General features: G+C 36.2%; 1 protein-coding gene across 1 annotated transcript; it reads left to right on the top strand.

Moving 5' to 3' along the window:
- Positions 1-532: 532 nt before the first annotated feature.
- On the top strand, positions 533-2,439 carry LOC133822096 (protein MOR1-like). The gene is made up of 5 exons (XM_062254323.1): positions 533-819; positions 1,364-1,486; positions 1,580-1,657; positions 1,780-2,027; positions 2,151-2,439. The coding sequence occupies exons 1-5, from the start codon at positions 691-693 to the stop codon at positions 2,437-2,439; spliced, it is 867 nt and encodes a 288-aa protein (XP_062110307.1). The 5' UTR covers positions 533-690.
- The last annotated feature ends 15,673 nt before the right edge of the window (positions 2,440-18,112 follow it).

Below are 18,112 nucleotides of genomic sequence, written 5' to 3'. Positions count from 1 at the left end.
TTGGGTATGTTTTTTAGCTTGTCTTTTTTATCTTTAGTAGTGTCTCTGTTACTTTTATTATTTCTAATGATGATTACCAACATTTTAAAAAAGTATAATATTTTATTTTCTGTCAATTTTTTGTGTAGTTTTTTTCTCAACTGTCTTTTCTTTGAATTGTTTCTCATTGTAAAGCTTTCTCAATCTTGTTTCTTTTGGTACTCGTGCTTATCAAATAAAAAAACATGCTGATTGCTGACGCGTTTAAAAGATCTCTTTATAGTTAGAGGTCATGTTGGTGCTTCTTCATTCCTGCTGTTGGGCTGCACTTATTTGGTTTTCAAATTGTTGCATTGCATTGCATTGCGTCCAATACTTTTGAACTTGTTTGAGGACATTTACTTTATTTTTATAGCTAAAAAAATTCGTCACCAGGATCTAGAGAGTCCTTTTGATACAAGCCTATTAGACTACTAACTTTGAACTTTTATTTATTTTGATTTATTGTAGATTGGGTGTAGGAGAGCAAAGTGGAGAGGTTACACAATCTGTCTCTGGCCCAGTACTTCCAAGGTATTAGAGGCTCCGCATAGTGATCATTTAATTGTTTGTTTTTAATTTTTTAACAAGTGATACAAATTTTACTCGGACATTTCCATCACATCTGTTGGCTTCATTGCTAATTTTCTTTTATTCTATGATGTTGGTATCATGAAAAACTATGGGAATGCTGACATACATGTGGAGAGACAACTTATGCCCCGTGTTCTTGCTGGTACCAATGGCCCCACTGATTGGAATGAAGCTTTGGATATTATTTCTTTTGGTTCTCCTGAGCTGGTACTTGTGGTTTATATGTACTTTTATATTAGAAGAAATATTAGTTATGAGAAAACTCTAGCTTGTCTCTTATAGTTCATAAGCCTTGTGTTTTGTAAGGGTAAGCTTTAGGTTTTTATTTTTGATTTATCGTAAAGCCAATGGGAGAATTTTCAGTTATTACGTGGAAAAACTAAGTGATAAGTAAATATAATATATGTATGTATAAAAGAAAAGAGTATGGTTAGCGGGTCTTGTGACTAATTGCTAAGGCTATTAGGTTAAAAAAAGAGTAATTCTTCCAGCTATTATTCTCCTTCCCCTTATATTCTCCTTGCAGCTATTATTCTGGTTAAAAAAGAGTAATTCTTACATTTTGTTTTGATTTAATAATTCAAATGTCTGGCCTCATTGCTATACATTTTATTTGTTATGAAAGCATTCGTTTGTGTTTGTAGGGTAGAGCAACTTTGTTTATTGTTTATTGTTCCTTTTTCTCTTCTTCTTTGTTATTTTTATTTTTCCAAAATTAAAAAAGTTTTAATATTTTTGTGCCTTTTTGCAGTCTGTTGAAGGAATGAAAGTCGTGTGTCATGAGCTGACACAAGCCACTAATGATCTAGAAGGCAGTGCAATGGATGAACTTATTAAAGATGCAGACAGACTTGTTTCATGCCTTGCAAACAAGGTAGCGCTTTACTCTGTCCTTCCCTGTACGTTAGTTTTTGTTTTTTTTTGGCATTATTTAGGCTTTGATTATGAACTTTTTCCCATAAAATAGGTTGCCAAGACCTTTGATTTCAGCTTGACAGGAGCATCATCTAGATCTTGTAAATATGTTCTCAACACCCTCATGCTGGTAAGTTTGGTTTATGTTTTTGTTGAATGTCTTAATGCTAACACTGTACTCTGTTTTTCCATTTTTTTATATACCATACTATAAACCTAACTAGTTGATGTAAAATTCTAATTGATTTTTAGACATTTCAAAACAAGAGACTGGCTTATGCTGTCAAGGAAAGCATTCTTGATAGTCTAATTACTGAGCTCCTTCTATGGCTGTTGGATGAGAGAGTTCCACATATGGATGATGGCAGCCAGCTTTTAAAAGCTTTGAATGTTCTGATGCTAAAGATTCTGGTTAATACTTGCCATTTCATTTGTATCTGCATCCTTCAAAGCATCCATTTGTATCTGCAAGACTTGGGGATGGAAGAAATTAGAAGACGGTATGCTTTTTTCTTTTATTTTATTTGGAATAACATGCAATCTACTACTATGACTGATAGTTACAATTTGTGATTGCATAATAATTGGTTTCTTCTCTCTTGAAATGTATAAAACCTATTCAGTGCTGGTGCTGATGACAAGCCATTGCGCATGGTGAAAACTGTTCTATGTGAACTAGTGAAGCTTCGAGGAGCTGCTGTTAAAGGTCACCTTTCACTCAGCTTGGTTATATTTGTACTTTGTTTGTTTTTTTCTTTATTGCTTACTCTTTCTTTGGTAAAAACTCTAGGCACTGTTGCTTTCAAAATTTGTTCCTCTGACTTCAGTCCTATAAAATTATACAGAATTCATTTGTGTGCTTCTTCATTTTCATATTCACTACGAAAAGAAGGTTTTATTTGCATCCAATAGCCATGCACCATTTATTTGAAACTATTTTACTAAATGTTATTATCTCTACGAATCAGTTGGGCGTTGTAAGCACCCAAAGCATACTAGAGGACACAATTTGTAATTAACTTCCTTTTGTAGGCACAATTTGCTCTTTTATTTAATATTATTATTATACAAATTTCATAGTGATGAAATACTTCATATTTTGTTAATATATTTAAAAGCAATCATAGCCAATTAAAACAGGTTACCATTTAGTGTCTGGTTTTTTCTAAAATGAATAATTTAAGTTTGTGTGGTATTTTGCAGAAAGCTATAAAAACTGTCCAACCTGCTTCTAGAAGAGAAGGGCTTTCTACTGTAGCCATTCTACTGTAAATAAGAGTTAGAGTTGAGGAAACATTGTAAAAGTTAGCTTAGCTTTGTTTGAGTTCTCTTCTAAGTTTCTTGTAGTAAATTCTTATGCATAAACCTCATGTTAGTGTAGTTTATACTTTCATCTTGATTCTTGTATTTTTGACATTTGTACTCGTTGCTTGTTTCATTTAGTTTGCAACATGAATTGCCTAACATTAAGTTTTCTTCATTGTTCCTGAGTGTTATCCTGGTTTCTTCTTTGAAAAACTGTTGTCTGGAAATGAATTTAGATGGTGAACCATAAATGATTGCATTGATCTGGTTTGTTAGTCCTGTACTCCTGTCATTTAAGGGCTAAGGTTATGGTTGGAATAGTAGCTTGTTGCTGACTCTTGAGCCAGTATTTTTAATGGAAATTAACAAACAAGTGAGAAAATGATTGCAAATTTTTTTAAATAATTTTTTTCTCTTTCTTGCTTGGTTTATTTTCAATATTATCGAAAAGGTCATGTAGTCTTTTGACTTTAAAAGTCTAATTGGTCTTGTAGTCGTAAATATGCTGCACACTGCTCTGTCATTGCATCTCGTTTTTCTCTTCCTTCAATTATCCAGCAGCCTTGCCCATAAAGAGCGAAGGTGGCAGTAAAAGGCTAAGGGTCGGGTAAGTTTGAGATATATATTCTCTCTTCCTTTGTATGTACATACTGCCTATGCATGTTTTCATTCGCTGTTAGGCAATTCATGTTGCAAACTAAATGAAACAAGCAACGAATATTTCTACTATCTGTTGTGTTGGCTTAAAAATACTTGTCTGAGTGTTCAAAGCAAATTAAATATTACCTTTATCTTTATTTTTTCCATAGTATAATTCATGTCTTACATGTGTATATATATAGATAAGTATTAAAACAGATTGTCATGAAATGATCAAATAAAACACAAAAGAAACAATTTAAATCATATTTTTTAATATGAAAACATAATTGATAGAGACTCTTGTAAGTAATCTTTGTAGAGTATCTTGTAACCACTTTAACATCATTTATGATTTTAGCAACTATAGAATGAAATCTTGTGATAGTGACTACTCTGAGGTTATTATTACTTTTATTACTACAAATTTTATTTATTAAGTGGTAGCTGCTAGATTTGTTATGGTTTTCTATGAATCGTTAGTCTTACTCTAATTTTTAGCTCATTATAAGTGATGTATTCTCCTTTTCTATTTAATACTTCAATATATTTCAATAAAGTTCAGTTCATTCATTCTCTATCCTCTCTGATTTTCTCATTCACTTTCATTTCTAAATTTAACTGTTTGTTTTGTGGGAAATTCATATGCTTAGATTTTTCTTTCTTAATAGGCTGATATGACCATGTTAGAAGATGAACTACCAACAAAAAGATTACTTTCATCAGCCCTTGTCAAGGTATAAAGAAGAAAGTCCTCTGTTGTGCTTTAGAATTATGCTGCTGAATGTTTCTTTTTTCATTAAGTTTTAGGTATTGATAGAGTACTCTATTTGGCAGTGGAATTTTCTCTTCGTTCATCTCTTAGCTTATTGTTTTAAGTTGCATGTTTTGTTGCTTCAGTCGTTTTGCATGGTAGTACATCTTGTTATACCCTGCTGTTTCGTCAAGTTTTGGAGTTATTACAAATTTAATTTAAACTTTATATGCTTACAGGTGGAAACTAGCTTAAGTCTTATGTTCTTAATAATAAAAGGACTTTTTTTTTACAATGTACAGGTATATTGAGATGATTTCTTTGGAGCAATTCTTGACAACATTTGTAGTTGAGGCCTTTAGAATGGAAGAATGTATTTCACTAATTTTTGTATACATTTCTTGTTTTGTATTTAGTGATAAAGGAATCAGAATTGGGCATAAATTAAGTTGTAATATGATTTCTTAAGCCTAGACTAGTAGACTAAATATTGTAATTACATTTGAGTAATTAATAAAAATCTATTTATGTTACCTTATTTGGCTTCAACTTTCATATTTGTTTTCCTAGTTTTGTGTAAGTAAAAAAAGATTATGTTTCTCTAACCTAATATAACACATGTGTTATACTAAAGTGTAGTATAACACAAATAATGTGTTATACTAAAGTATAGTATAACACAAAAAATGTGTTATACTAAAGTGTAGTATAACAAAGAAAAAGTGTTATCTAAAGTATAGTATAACACAAAAAAAGTGTTATACTAAAGTGTAGAATAACACAAAAAAAGTCTTATATAATCGACTATAAATAACATAATTAAACACTTATCTATATACTAAAATAACACAGAAATTGTGTTATCGTTGACAGTACAATAACACATCTGTATAACACTGATAAAGTGTTATGTAAAGTACCTTGACCTACGATAACATAGTTGGTCTTAACACATCAGAAAGTGTTATCGTATGTTTTGATAACATATTTTCGGTGTTATTAATAGCATTTTTTCTTGTAGTGCATATTGATTATGACTGGAGAAAGCGCACCTCGTTCATCAATAGAATTGCTATAGTAGTGATCCCAAGCAAATTCAAAATTCCTGTACTGCCCAACTTTACTGGAAGAGAGGACCTAGTATCTCACGTGAATAAGTTTGAGATACAAATGGACATCCAAAAGGTGTTCGAAGACGCTCGATGCAGGGTCTTTCCTGCTACTCTATCTGATGCTACCCAGGAATGGTACTTCAAATTTCAACTGCCAGCATAATTTCATGGGAGATGTTCATAAATGACTTCTACGATCAATTTTATGCTGGTCGGGTACATCCGACAGAGGCCAATCAACTGGTTGATATTAGACAACAAGAAGGATAGCCTCTCAAGGAATACATCTAGAGGTTTATGCAAGCAGTTGCTCGGGTCAAATCAGTTTGAGACAAGGGAAAGATGATGTGCATCACCGCTGGAGTGAAACGCCAATCTCGCCTTTGGAGCAACCTAAGGAAAAATGGAGTCAAAAGTACTCAAGAATTTTCAGATCGAGCGGACAAATATATCAAACTGGAGGAGGCTATCACCAATGAAGGAAAGTCTCCAAAGGCTAGCTAGAGCAAAAAAGAAGAATCAACCAAGACTATTAATGGGTCTTGCAAACTCAATTACAATAATGGAAAAACAAGAATGGAGGAAAAAGGGCAAACATTGAGCAAACGATGTCTGATAACAAGCGCTCTAAGCAAAACATGTATGAGTCGAGGTTCACTAACTACACGACCTTGGTCGACAATAGAGCAGAATTGTATAAGGCCACTGACACTACAGTCCCTTTCAGGCGACCAGCCGTGATCAGAAAAGACATATACAAGAGGGACACAACCAAATTTTGTTTTTTCCACAATGACTATGGCCATGACACAAACTAATGTAACCAGCTGAAAAAAGAGATCAAGTTCCTTATACGACAAGGACATCTGAGAAGATATATTCGAGCAGGGGGAAACCCCCAGCATGGGGCTAATGGAGGCAGCGAGCAGGCATATGTTCACCAATGCTCTCCTCCGCTGCAGCCAGCCTCGGTCGCTGGAACTTTACTAGTTATCTGTGGGAACAGAGGAAGAAATCTGAGTTTAAAGAGGGAGCATTCCTAAAGTTTTCGTCCCCATCAAATAGATGAGAGGGAATTGGCAAATTATTTAAAAGCGAGATTATTGTACAGTTTATATCCGACGAATCGTTAGAAAGTTCGGTAGGCTCGACAACCTTTTGTTTTCCCTTGCCCTTCGGGACTGAAGGTTCCTCTGCTCGGGGGGGGGGGGGGGGACGGCAGGTTCCCTGATCGTAACCCCAATTGGTCGCCTCCGAGGAGGCACCTGAGGTTGCTTCTCCGATTCCTGTTCAGGTTCTGCATCAGCTTGAACATCGCCCACCGAGGGTTCGTTCGTCGCAGATTGAGATACCCAAAGGCCGACCAGTCTAAGGTTGGCCTCTTTGACTAGGTTTTTTACACTCTTATCAGCATTTGGCATGCTGGCTAAGAGTGTTTCCCTTGACTCCATACCTGGAGTAGGGGTTGGACGTAGCCACGGGCTTGGAACATGATAGATGTCACGATATTATGACAGAAAGACACTAAGTAAAGAAGCTACTCGCGTAAGAATTTTTACCTCCTCAGGTGAAAGCCAGGTTGTCCGCAGCAAGGTCAAGTGTGAGGAAGTATTCGTGGTGATACTTCCCCACATTAGAAATGTGGGTGGTGTCGGACAAAAAAGTGCGTCTGGACTCCTGATGGTAGAAGTGAAAAAACCCCGTACCATCTTGGTTGGGGTTGGATTTAAGGTCAAAGAGAAAATTGACCTCATGGGGGGAAGGCACTGGCCATTTTTTGAGCTTATAAAGGATATAGAGTGCGGCCAACATTCTATATCCGTTTGGAGTGATTTGAAAGGGGGCTACTCCGAAGTAATTAACCACCCCCTGAAAAAACGAGTGGAAAGGTAGGGTGGCACCTGCCTCAATGTGGAACCTCGACTAGGCGCTGTAGGCCCTGCCTGGCAGGTTGGCTTGCTGGTCGATAGATGGTTTGACTAAGGTCACACCCGTCAGATTGTATCTATTTAGATAGTTGGCAATCATCTGCAGTGTCATCGTACTTTGAGGAACGACGTGCCACGCCACGTCTGGCTGGTCGACATGGTGGGGGCGGGCACGCCTTTGGAGATCGGTCTCTAGAGCAAATTTGCCTCGACCACTGGTCGAGGGGGCATCAGGAGAAGGCTGGCCTAAAGAGTTAGGGTTATTCCTTTTTCGAGCTTTTGTTATGGTTCGGGCCATTCTTTGGTTGGGGACTAGAGGACGGTTTGAACTAGGGCGAGAAAAAGGGATTTCCTGTATCAAGGTAGATGGGTTCTCTTCGCCTTCAAGTAGTTGGACCAGGAGATCGTCTTCAATAGGTCTTTCTCCTCCCCAAGGGTCTTGCATAAGAACTGCAAACAGACAATGGAGGAGATAAGACACAATTTGCGAAGTAGTGTGGAAGATTGGGATAACGTTACTCGCGTCTAAAAAACCAGCAGCATCCTACTCCTACACTAAGATTTGGCACTAATAGTTTGAAAAACGGATCAAAGAGGAAATAAACCGTTTTCTGAAAGAGAACTGCTTCGACTCCTAAAGGGCGGGAAAAAACTCAGTTTTTTCACCTAGCTTAAAGGTTGAATTTTTACGTCGATCTTACGCCCCAAGCCTATGATCCTTACTATCAAACTAAGTCCTAACCTGTACAAAGCATAAAGACGCCATATTACTTAACAATGGAAGGTTTATGCAAAAAAAAAAAAAAAAAAAAATCCTCGTGAAACCCTATTCGAGAACACATAAATCACAGAGCATAGAAACGGCGTGCATGGCATAAATTTAGAAAGACAGTGATTACCTGAGCAAAGATGGAGGTTTGGAAGAGGATGAAAAAGTTTGAGTTAGGAAGATCCTCAGCTAGGCGACTGTCTGGTTTCGAAACTCTGAAGGCAAAGTTCTTGAAGTTCTTGGCAAAGACGGTAAGAAAAACCTTTTTGAGAAGAAAAAGGAGGTATTTATGGAGACCGAGGTATGGCTAAAAAGTAACAATCATTATTTTTTAATTCTTGAAACGTGGGGAAGTACATAAGCCATCAATTTGTTTCTTGAAAACTGAAAAGGCTTGATTAGACATAATTATGTCACAATTTTAAAAAACGCACGGGGATGATGACAGGCATCGTGGGGATATGAACGGTTGCTTCCTTAAAGTTTCTTTATTGCTGGTTGCACTAAACAAATTTGGGGGGCAAATGTTATCCAAAAAACAAGCATGGAGGACATGTCAAATATTTAGTACACGTGGCTAACATTTGGCAGAATTCGTGCTCGACTATCGACCAGGAATACATCTAGTGTCACGATGTTCGATCTCTTCATACGACCAGCCTAGTTGTATGAACGATATACGCGGAAAAGATCTTATGCCGTTATGATGGTATCCAAAATTATCTCCCATGATTTCTTGAGTATCCGACTATTTAGGAAATCATATCTGTAACAAAAAAATGTAAATCCTCCTTGAGCCTATAAATAGAGAAAGGGGGCTCAAGGGAAAGGGATCTTCTTCTTCTTTCTTGCTTTTGGATCATTAGAGATTAGAGTTATCCTATTTGATATGTTGTATTTATCTTCAGAGGTTGTTGAAACTCATTGAACCCTAGTTCTTTGATCACTCCTTTGAATCCAATATCAATAATAATTCAAGCGGACGTAGGTTATTACCAGATTCTGGGGCTAAACCACTATAAACCCTTGTGTTCTTTATCGTTTCGCCATCACATTCTTTCCAACGTGTTTGTCCACATGAAGCAAATTTGACTCCGTATCAGTTGGATAAAATCAGGGTCAACACATAGTACGACAGTTATAATATTTTTCAAATTTTTTAGCAAATTTTGTGAAATAATAAAGTGTTATGCCAGGTCCGGTCATTCAAGTAGATATTATAATAATAGTTGTAATATCAAAATGGAATATCTTTACATTGTGAGAAATTGCTGCTCGGGTGTAATTAAAAATATTAAAAGTAAACAAAACTGCCTTAGGTAGCAAATTGTCTTAACATCGCGAACAATCTATTCAGGTGTTCTAGTTACAAAATATATATATATCTATTATGCAGCTGCAAGGGGGTCTTACTAAGGTTGTTGGTCGACAGTGGTTCCAACTTCCTCTTTGGCTCCATCGACGCCTGGTTCCAAGGAAATTTCAGGATACTCCGGGGCATTCTTCTCCTCCTTCAGCTGAGCAGCACACTGGGCAAGCTCAGATTGTTTTACCTGCTCAGGAAGATAACCAAAGTTCGCACCCTGATTGTTCTTTTAGAACATGTAAAAGAAATTGAAAGTGGCTCCCTGTAACCCCTCCAAGTTGTTGGCACTCTACTCTTCGGGTAGCTTAACCCAATCCTCTAGTCTGGTGGCCTCCTTCATGCTTGTGACCAAATCTTCTTGCACTTTGACTACCTCCTTATAGTTGGTCTCAGAAGCTTCCTTGTATCCATCCTTGGCAACAACAGCTTTGTCCAGATCTTCTTTGCTCTTCCTTAGCTCCTCGGTCAAAGCAGCAACATTGTCCTTTGCTGCTTTGACTTTGGCCTCCAATGCTTTGATCTTCTCAGCATGTTTTGAGTCGATCTCCTTGACACGACGCCAACCGTTAGTCACGCTCAGAAGAGCCTACGAACAGTGAAGAAATAAAGTTGTTAGTATCAATGAAAGGCAATGCTGATTGATTAAAATATAATAAAGAAAAGAAACTTACGTCGAGCACTTCATTGAGCCCACGAGACCTGCTCGTGTTTCAACAAAGGGAGGGAAGCAAAGGACTCTTTGCTAAGGCAATGCTTGGATACCTTCTGGAGTTTATTGACTATTGAGCTGCAAGCGTGGCTCAACAATTCTGTTGCTGAGGATCCTCCCACCTGTTCAGTAGAGGATTCAGTGCGAGGAAGTGGAGGAGGAGGAGTAGTAGTCCTGGAGGGAGTGGGAGCTGTAGTGTCTGCTGGTTGATTCTTTTTTGGAGGAGCCCCACTGGCATCTCTAGTGTCTCTCCTGCTCGATTTCTTCAAGCTGGCAGGTTTTCCCCAGAGGCATATATGACGAACACAGCGTTGGTTTGCATGACTACAAAAAACACAAGAATGAGCATATATGTTGAGAAATAGTTTTGCGTAGTGAGCAAAAAAATAAAATAAATTCGAAGTATTGAACCTGAACTACAATTACTGATCGCTACATTATCAAAGGAACTACACCTACAATCGCCATCTACCTCGAAGAAGTTTGAGCTAAAACTAATGGTCAGAAAATTAAAGTTAACGTCCTTATCGAATAGATGATAAGGGATGAGAAATGTATCTAAGAGTGAAAAATCCATACCGTCCTCATCGGAGGATTCAAACACACGACCAACATATTCAGGCAACTTTTGTTTTCCCTTCCCATGTTGAGGAGGGATCTCAGCTGATCGGGTTTTGGGTCAGGCTCTTGGATGGTCATTCTCGTCGGACACGCCTTGGGGGTTGTGACACATCTTGTTGCTTTTCAAGGTTTTCTTGTTCATTAATACCACCTTCAGTGGAACTCCCCGCAATCGACTCCCTCACCTCTTGGTGAGGCTCCAAAAGACCGGACAACCTCAAATTACTTTATGTGACCAACTCCTTGACGATTTTTTCTATATGCGTCATGCTGGCTAGGGTTACGACCCTTATTTCTATTTCTGGAGTGGGTTCTGGTCGGTACCATGGACCTAGACACTATACAGACTTAATAAGGACAGAGGAAAAATAAACAAGTGACCAAGAGAATACTGAACAGAGACTAAAGAATTTACCTCCTCACGTGAAGGCCATGTTATCTGCGACCTTATCAGCCGTGAGAAAATAATCTTGAAAGTACTTCCCCACATTGGATTTGTAAGTTATATGACTTAGGAATGCATGACCAGATTCCTGGTGATAAAAAGGGAAGAACCCCGTGTTGTTTTTGTTGGGGTTAGATTTGAGATCAAATAAAAACTTAGTCTCGTGAGGAGTGGGCACTTCCCAATTTTTATGGTTATACAAAATATAGAGTGTTGACAACACTCTATATGCATTGGGGGTTATTTGAAAATGGGCGACCTCAAAATAATTTGCTACCCCTCAGAAAAAGTTGCGTAAGGGCATAATTGACCTTGCTTCTATGTGGTACCTTGACCAGGCACTAAAGGCACCTCTGGGTACATTTTCCCTCTGGTCGGGTGTAGCTTATATAGAGTAATCTTAGGAAGCCCATACTTCTTGGGATACTTGGCCACCATTCTGGTTGATATGACACTTGAAAGGGCTATGTACCAGGGTACATCTGCTCGTGAGCCCTCGTGTAGATGGGCCTTAGTTTGGATCTTGGGTGGTGTGACCCTTAAGGGTTTAGGGTTGCTTAAAGGACCCTCAATGTTGGCTGTTGACTGGCTGGTAGGTGAGTCAGTGGTTTTTCTTTTTCTTTGGGCAGTTTGTTTGACACGACCCATACTTTATTTTTTCTTTGATGAATTTTAAGGAAAGTTGATCATAGGAGTTAGGGGTGGTGGCGAAGACTCTGGTATGGGTAAAGAAGGTTGTTCCCAATCTTTGAACAACAAGGCAAGGAGATCGCGATCTATTGGTCTCTCACCTCCCCAGTGATCGGGCATGAATATCTGAGAAGAATAAGGGGAAGTGAGAATCTATGACCAGTAGAGAAAGAAAAAAAAAGGACAGTGCTATTCGTGGATAAAAGTTAAGCTTTTATCTGACTAGCATTATTTTAGTACAAACACAAAAAAACATGCGAATAAGTTGGAAAAATAGAGCAAAAAGTGAATTTGAAAAGATTTTTTAGAAAAACTTTTTGACTTCATAAACGGGCGGAAAAACCCAATTTTTCAGAAATACCAAAATTGAATTTTTACTTGGATTTTGTGCCCAAATCAATGACAATATGCCCAAATACCCTTCGTAAACATCATTATATGCCATAATCTACCTAAAATACCTATTTTATCCCCTGAAGTCCTATGCATTTTACCAAAAACTGATTACCGTAAAGAACACATTAAGAATATGAAAAATCACTTACAAAAACAGACAAATCATGATCAAGGATGCGAAGAAATGGCTACAAAATCAGTAGGAGGGGTTTGAAAACTTACTGGAAATGAAGTTGTTGAAGAAATTGCTTGAAGTTGCTTGAAGACGCCTCAAATTGCACTAAAACGTTTGAAGTTCTTGAAGGGTTTTTTTGAGTGTTCTTGAAGAGAGAGAGAGTGATCGTGTTAAAGTGGAAGGAAGGAAGAATGAGGGTATTTATACCGGTCAGGGGTATTTGACACGGAATGATGAAAATTAAGGGTTTTTGCATGGGAAATAGCAATAATCGTCAAATCATTTATGGGAAACCAAAAATATCATGATTACTTAACTTTTCAAGAAAGTAATTACATTCGGATGTGATGGGTCAGCAGGATTGTTGGTTGAGTAAGTTTATTAAATGTTGTTCGCATTAAAATAAACTCGGGGGGCAAATGTTTCCCAAAATATTTGCATGATGCCGTGGAATGTTAAAGAGGCACATGAGCGGCACATGGTTATTGTTAATGAAGGCCTGGTTGACCGACGACCAGAGTGTCAAGAAGAAATTAAGTTGCTCGATAGACGCAAGGAATATGTTGAGCAACAGGAAAAGAAGGTGGACAAAAGTATACGACCAGAGCTGCTCGTAGGACCGAAACAAATGCTCAGAAATAGTAATGTGTTCGATATTTCATGGATATTTGTGAATTCAAATGTAATCAATGTTATTAATATTAATATTTTATTATGTTTATATGGAAAATTAATGAAGGCCGATAGGCCCATATGTACATCCGTGAGCCTATAAATAAGACTCATAGGATTCATTTAGAAGACACACAATACTTTGTATTTAGAGAGAAATACTGATTTTGTACACAGTCCTTGTATCTATTTTCAGGGATTGTGAAACTCGGTGAACCCTTATTCACTAATCGCAAGTCTTGGAATTCTTTTACATCAATACAGCTCTAAGTGAACATAGGTCATTACAAATCCTTGGGGCCGAACCACTAAAAAATCCCCGGTGTCGTTTATATTCTTGAATTTAGTTCTTTAATTCCGATCGTTTTTGTGACTTATGTGTTGTATCCGAGTTTAAAACACAAATCTAGTTCGTGAACTTTAAAAAAAATTACATCCACTGGCCTTTCATTACAAAATTACAATCATGATAAAAATAGCATAAACTCTATGGCTTTCTCGATCTTTGTTCGTCCATCTGGCTCCCCACAGGATACACACTTTTGTTCTAGATCGATCTCAACTCGCCACTCAACATATAAGACATTCACTAATTTCCTGCAGGGGGAAATGTAAGGAGGATGAGCCAAACAACCTAGTAAGGAGACTTAACCAAACACATAACATTCTCACAAACATACCATAACACAAAAATAAACATCATCATCATAATAGCTAAGTTAGAAAATATCATGCTTAAATTGCTAAGTTACACGCCCAAAAACCCTTTTGCATGAGCCATGCAACATGTAGCTTTATTTCATAAATCAATAATATATCATTCCCATAAATCAAACTTATCCTAACACAAACACTATTCAACCTACTGGGACACTAGCGCGGTCTTGCTACACCCTAGCATGGTCAAGCTAGGTTTCTGGAAACTCAAAACGACCCCAGAATCATAGTGTTCGTCCCCAAATTGGTTACCTTGCGTTTTCCAGCCCCTAAATCAAACCCAAAATTGATTCCCAGCTAGTTTTTACACAAAACTAACCTTAATAGACCTTGCATAACTCATATACTTACCCAAGATACCACAAAATACACCAAAAACACATTAAAATCCAAAATTTCAACTTATAGTTCTAAACTCTAACTTTGCTCCACAGATCCGAAAATCCCAACTTAGATTCATTCTTCCAATCCAATTTCAAGCTTCAATCAAACTTCTAAACAGGTTTCCTTACTCTTTTAACTCATCTAAACAATCTAAACCTATAAATTTGGAAATTGATATAAATTTTACCCCAAACCTCAAGAATACAAGAGAACTAAGAAAAGCTAGAGCAAGAAGCTCACCTTACTGTGATTTCGAATTCTCTGTGTGAAATGGACTCCTGGCAGCTGCCAACTCCAACTAGAACTTGAATTTCTTCAAATTTTCTCAAAGACAAGGCTTAATCCTAGCCTCAGTTACTTAGAACTCTTTTTGTGTGTTTAACAAGTTGGGAGGAAACTAGAACAATAAGGAAGAGATTCTCATGTGAATGGAAGGGCTGCTGCCCATTTTTCCTAACTTCTTGGTCAAATGACCATTATACCCTCCCTTCAAAATTTCTCTTCAAAGCACCCCAATAGCGAAATGGCCAGTTGCCTATAATTCTCATTAACATCAAATTACACCTCCAATTCTCCCAATTTATTTTATTTTCGGATAATTTCCAAAATACCCTTAGTCTCTTCCAAAAAAAAATACCCTTAGTCTTTATTTTATTTTATTTTCGGATAATTTCCAAAATCCATTAATCTTCCAAACAAAAATATTTCTCCCAATTTATTTTATTTTCAGATAATTTCCAAAATATGAAAAATTCCCAAAATACCCTTATCTCTTCCGAGCCAGGCATATATCCACGTTGTAACTTTTCTGCTAAAACCACTCGAAATGACCACTACTGCCAAATATAACAAATATATCCACATAATAATGTGGCATCAAGAACGTAGCATACAATAATTACAAATATAACCTCAACGGGTCAAAATTACAAAAATTTCCTATTAAAAAAAAGCGGGTCTTTAAACACATCTAATACACATAATCATGCATACTCAATCATATAATCACATAAATCAATTAATTCACACAATTATCTCACGTGCCCTCCCGGCACACTAACACTAAATCATATTAGGAGTTTCGGGACACTACAATTTAAGTTTTGAGTTATTTTTTTTTTATTTCTTAAAGTTTGAAAATTATTTTTGAAATAAAAAATAAAAATAATACACCTGGACCAATCATGTGCTGGCACATAAGCGCTAAAATTGCATTTAATGGTGAGGTACCTATGGCTGTCAAGAAATTGTAACAGAAGGTATTTATGCTGCAAAAAAAGACTTAGGTATTAAGCTGCTAATTTTGAAAAACTTAGGTATTTTCGTCGCCAATTACTCTATTTTCAATAACTATTTAATGAGAATTAATGAAAGATTCATATTTGTATCAACTTTTACAATTGTGCATTGGAGCACATGTTTAAAAGTTGTGTCAAATATATTAATTATTGATTTTTGTGCCAAATATAACACAATATTTTACATCTCCCATTGGAGATGGTCTAAACATGATTGCATTTTTAACTTTTATCTTCAACACCTACTAAGGTGATCTCTCTAACCCACAATACTACTTTTGTGTTGATTTAATACAAAAACAATATTACTTTCATACTAATTTTTTTAACTACAACCATAACACTAAAATCTAAATCTAAAAATATATTATCTTACTAATATATATATATTATAATTAATAATCCATGTCTATAATATCTTACCATATATAGTGGGGGTATCAGAGGATTGCATTTATAAGGTAAGAAATGCACTTTGGTTAGAGTGATTTTTGTGCAATTTTAGCACAATAATAAGCAAATCCAACCGCTCTAACGAAAGAAAACAAGAGTTACAATCCAATCATTTGAATGTTGAAGATTAAGATGTATATTTTGAACATCAATCTTGTTGAGTATTGACTCAAATTAATTATGGTTTTATATTTATAGAGTTTTAATTTTGGGTAATTACCAATTTTTGTAAAATAAGTGTATTGTTGGCCAAGTTGTGTCTTGTTAGCCAAGTGTGTGTGTGTGTGAATTGTAGTGAGTGAAAGTGAGTTGGTAGAGTGGCGAGAGTGAGTTTGAAGTGTAGAGAGTTTGAGAGTGAGAAGCAAATGTTGTATTGGGATTTAGGTGGAGAAATTTAGAGAATTTCGAGTATATGTAATATTGAAGTTTAAAGTGAAATAGATCTCTCCTTGTGGGTTTGGTAATTTTGAAAAACAAGTAAATGTCTTTGGTTCTATATTATTTTGATGCGCTTGGAGTTTGCCTTTTTCCCCAAAAATTGGTATCAGAGTCAGGTTCAGATCTTCATCGAATATGTCAAAGATAATGTCTTCTACAAAATTTGAGATTGAGCTTTTAGATGGAGAGAACAATTTCAGCATATGGCAAAGCACAATGAAAGATGTTTTGGTACAGGAAGGGCTCCTAAAGGCACTGCAGGGAAATAATCATGAGAGTATGAATTATGAAGATTGGGAAGTGACGCAGAGAAAAGTGCTAGGCACTATTTGCTTAAGTTTGGCTCCGAAATTAAAGTATAGTGTCTTGAATGAAACATATCCTTCTGAGCTATATAAAATGTTAGAGAAACTTTATATGTCAAAATCCCCAACAAAAAGATTATATTTGAATAAACAATTATATGATTTTAAGATAATTGAAGAGGATGATGTTAGGGGTCATATAAATAAATTTAATAAGTGCATAATTCTATTGTTAAGTGTAGAGGTCAAAATTGATGAAGAAGATAAATCTATTATTTTGTTGGCCTCTCTACCTCTCTACCAAAATCATATGAGACACTGGTGACTACACTATTAGTTGAAAAGACCACTTTAACTGTGGATGGGGTGTCAACTACTCTTTTTGAGACAGAGGGAATCAATAAACCAATCAATTTGTATCATATTGATCAAGCTCTTGTGACAATGTCAGAATCAAATCGTTGTAGGAGTAAGTCAAGAGGAAGGTATGATGACAAAAGAGGTACTTGCATCCAATCACGTTCTTGGAGAGAAGTGGAATGTTATTATTGTCCCAAAAATGGACATGTTAGGAGGAATTATAAAGAATTGACCAAGCATCTTGAATCAATGAGAAATCAAGAATGCAAAGAGACTTCAGATTCAACTAATTATGTTGATACAGGTTTTGAAGGTGATACTGATGATCTATCTATCATAGCTGATAAATATAATGGTTAAGACACATGTCCTGAAAAAGACACGTGTCACACGCCAATCACAGTGCTTGCCTTGTGACTGACGTGTAACAAAGTCTCAGACTCAGTCTTGGGATATTTTATTTATTTAATAAATTTAATAATCAAAATTGTTTAATTTTGAATTAAATAAATTATAAAACGATATGTTAGAAAAGAGTTTCTAGAGACTTCCAAGTTCAGACTCAGATATTTCACATAGAGAAATTTATTGTATTTTTTCTCTAAGCCTAAAAACCAATCTCTCAAACCTAATTCCAAGATCTAATGTGTTGAGTACATCTTGTGAATCACTAAAAATCTTACAATTACTTTACGTGCCCACACACATCTTGAGGTGTAGAGAACATCTTGGAAGATCATGGTCTGAGCACCGGAGATTGCTAGGATTGGATGTTTGTTATTTAAATACTAAAATATTGCAAGGACTCTTGATAGACTTCAAATGGTATGTTCTTAATCTTTATATATATATATTTTATTAATGTATGTATATTAATGGATCTGTTAATTGAAGTTTGTTTAAATGGATCTGTTAATTGAAGTTTGTTAAAATAAAAAAAATTTGAAATCTCTCGGGCTCACCACCCCATGCATTCCACTGTGCACATGGTAAACATGTTAACAACAACAACTTCAGATGTCAATGTATTCAACTTCTATGATGGAAAG

Source organism: Humulus lupulus, chromosome 1, assembly GCF_963169125.1.
Source record: "Humulus lupulus chromosome 1, drHumLupu1.1, whole genome shotgun sequence".
NCBI lineage: Eukaryota > Viridiplantae > Streptophyta > Magnoliopsida > Rosales > Cannabaceae > Humulus > Humulus lupulus.
The sequence above is the reverse complement of the archived record's forward strand: the minus strand, read 5'-3'. Positions and strand labels throughout refer to the sequence as shown.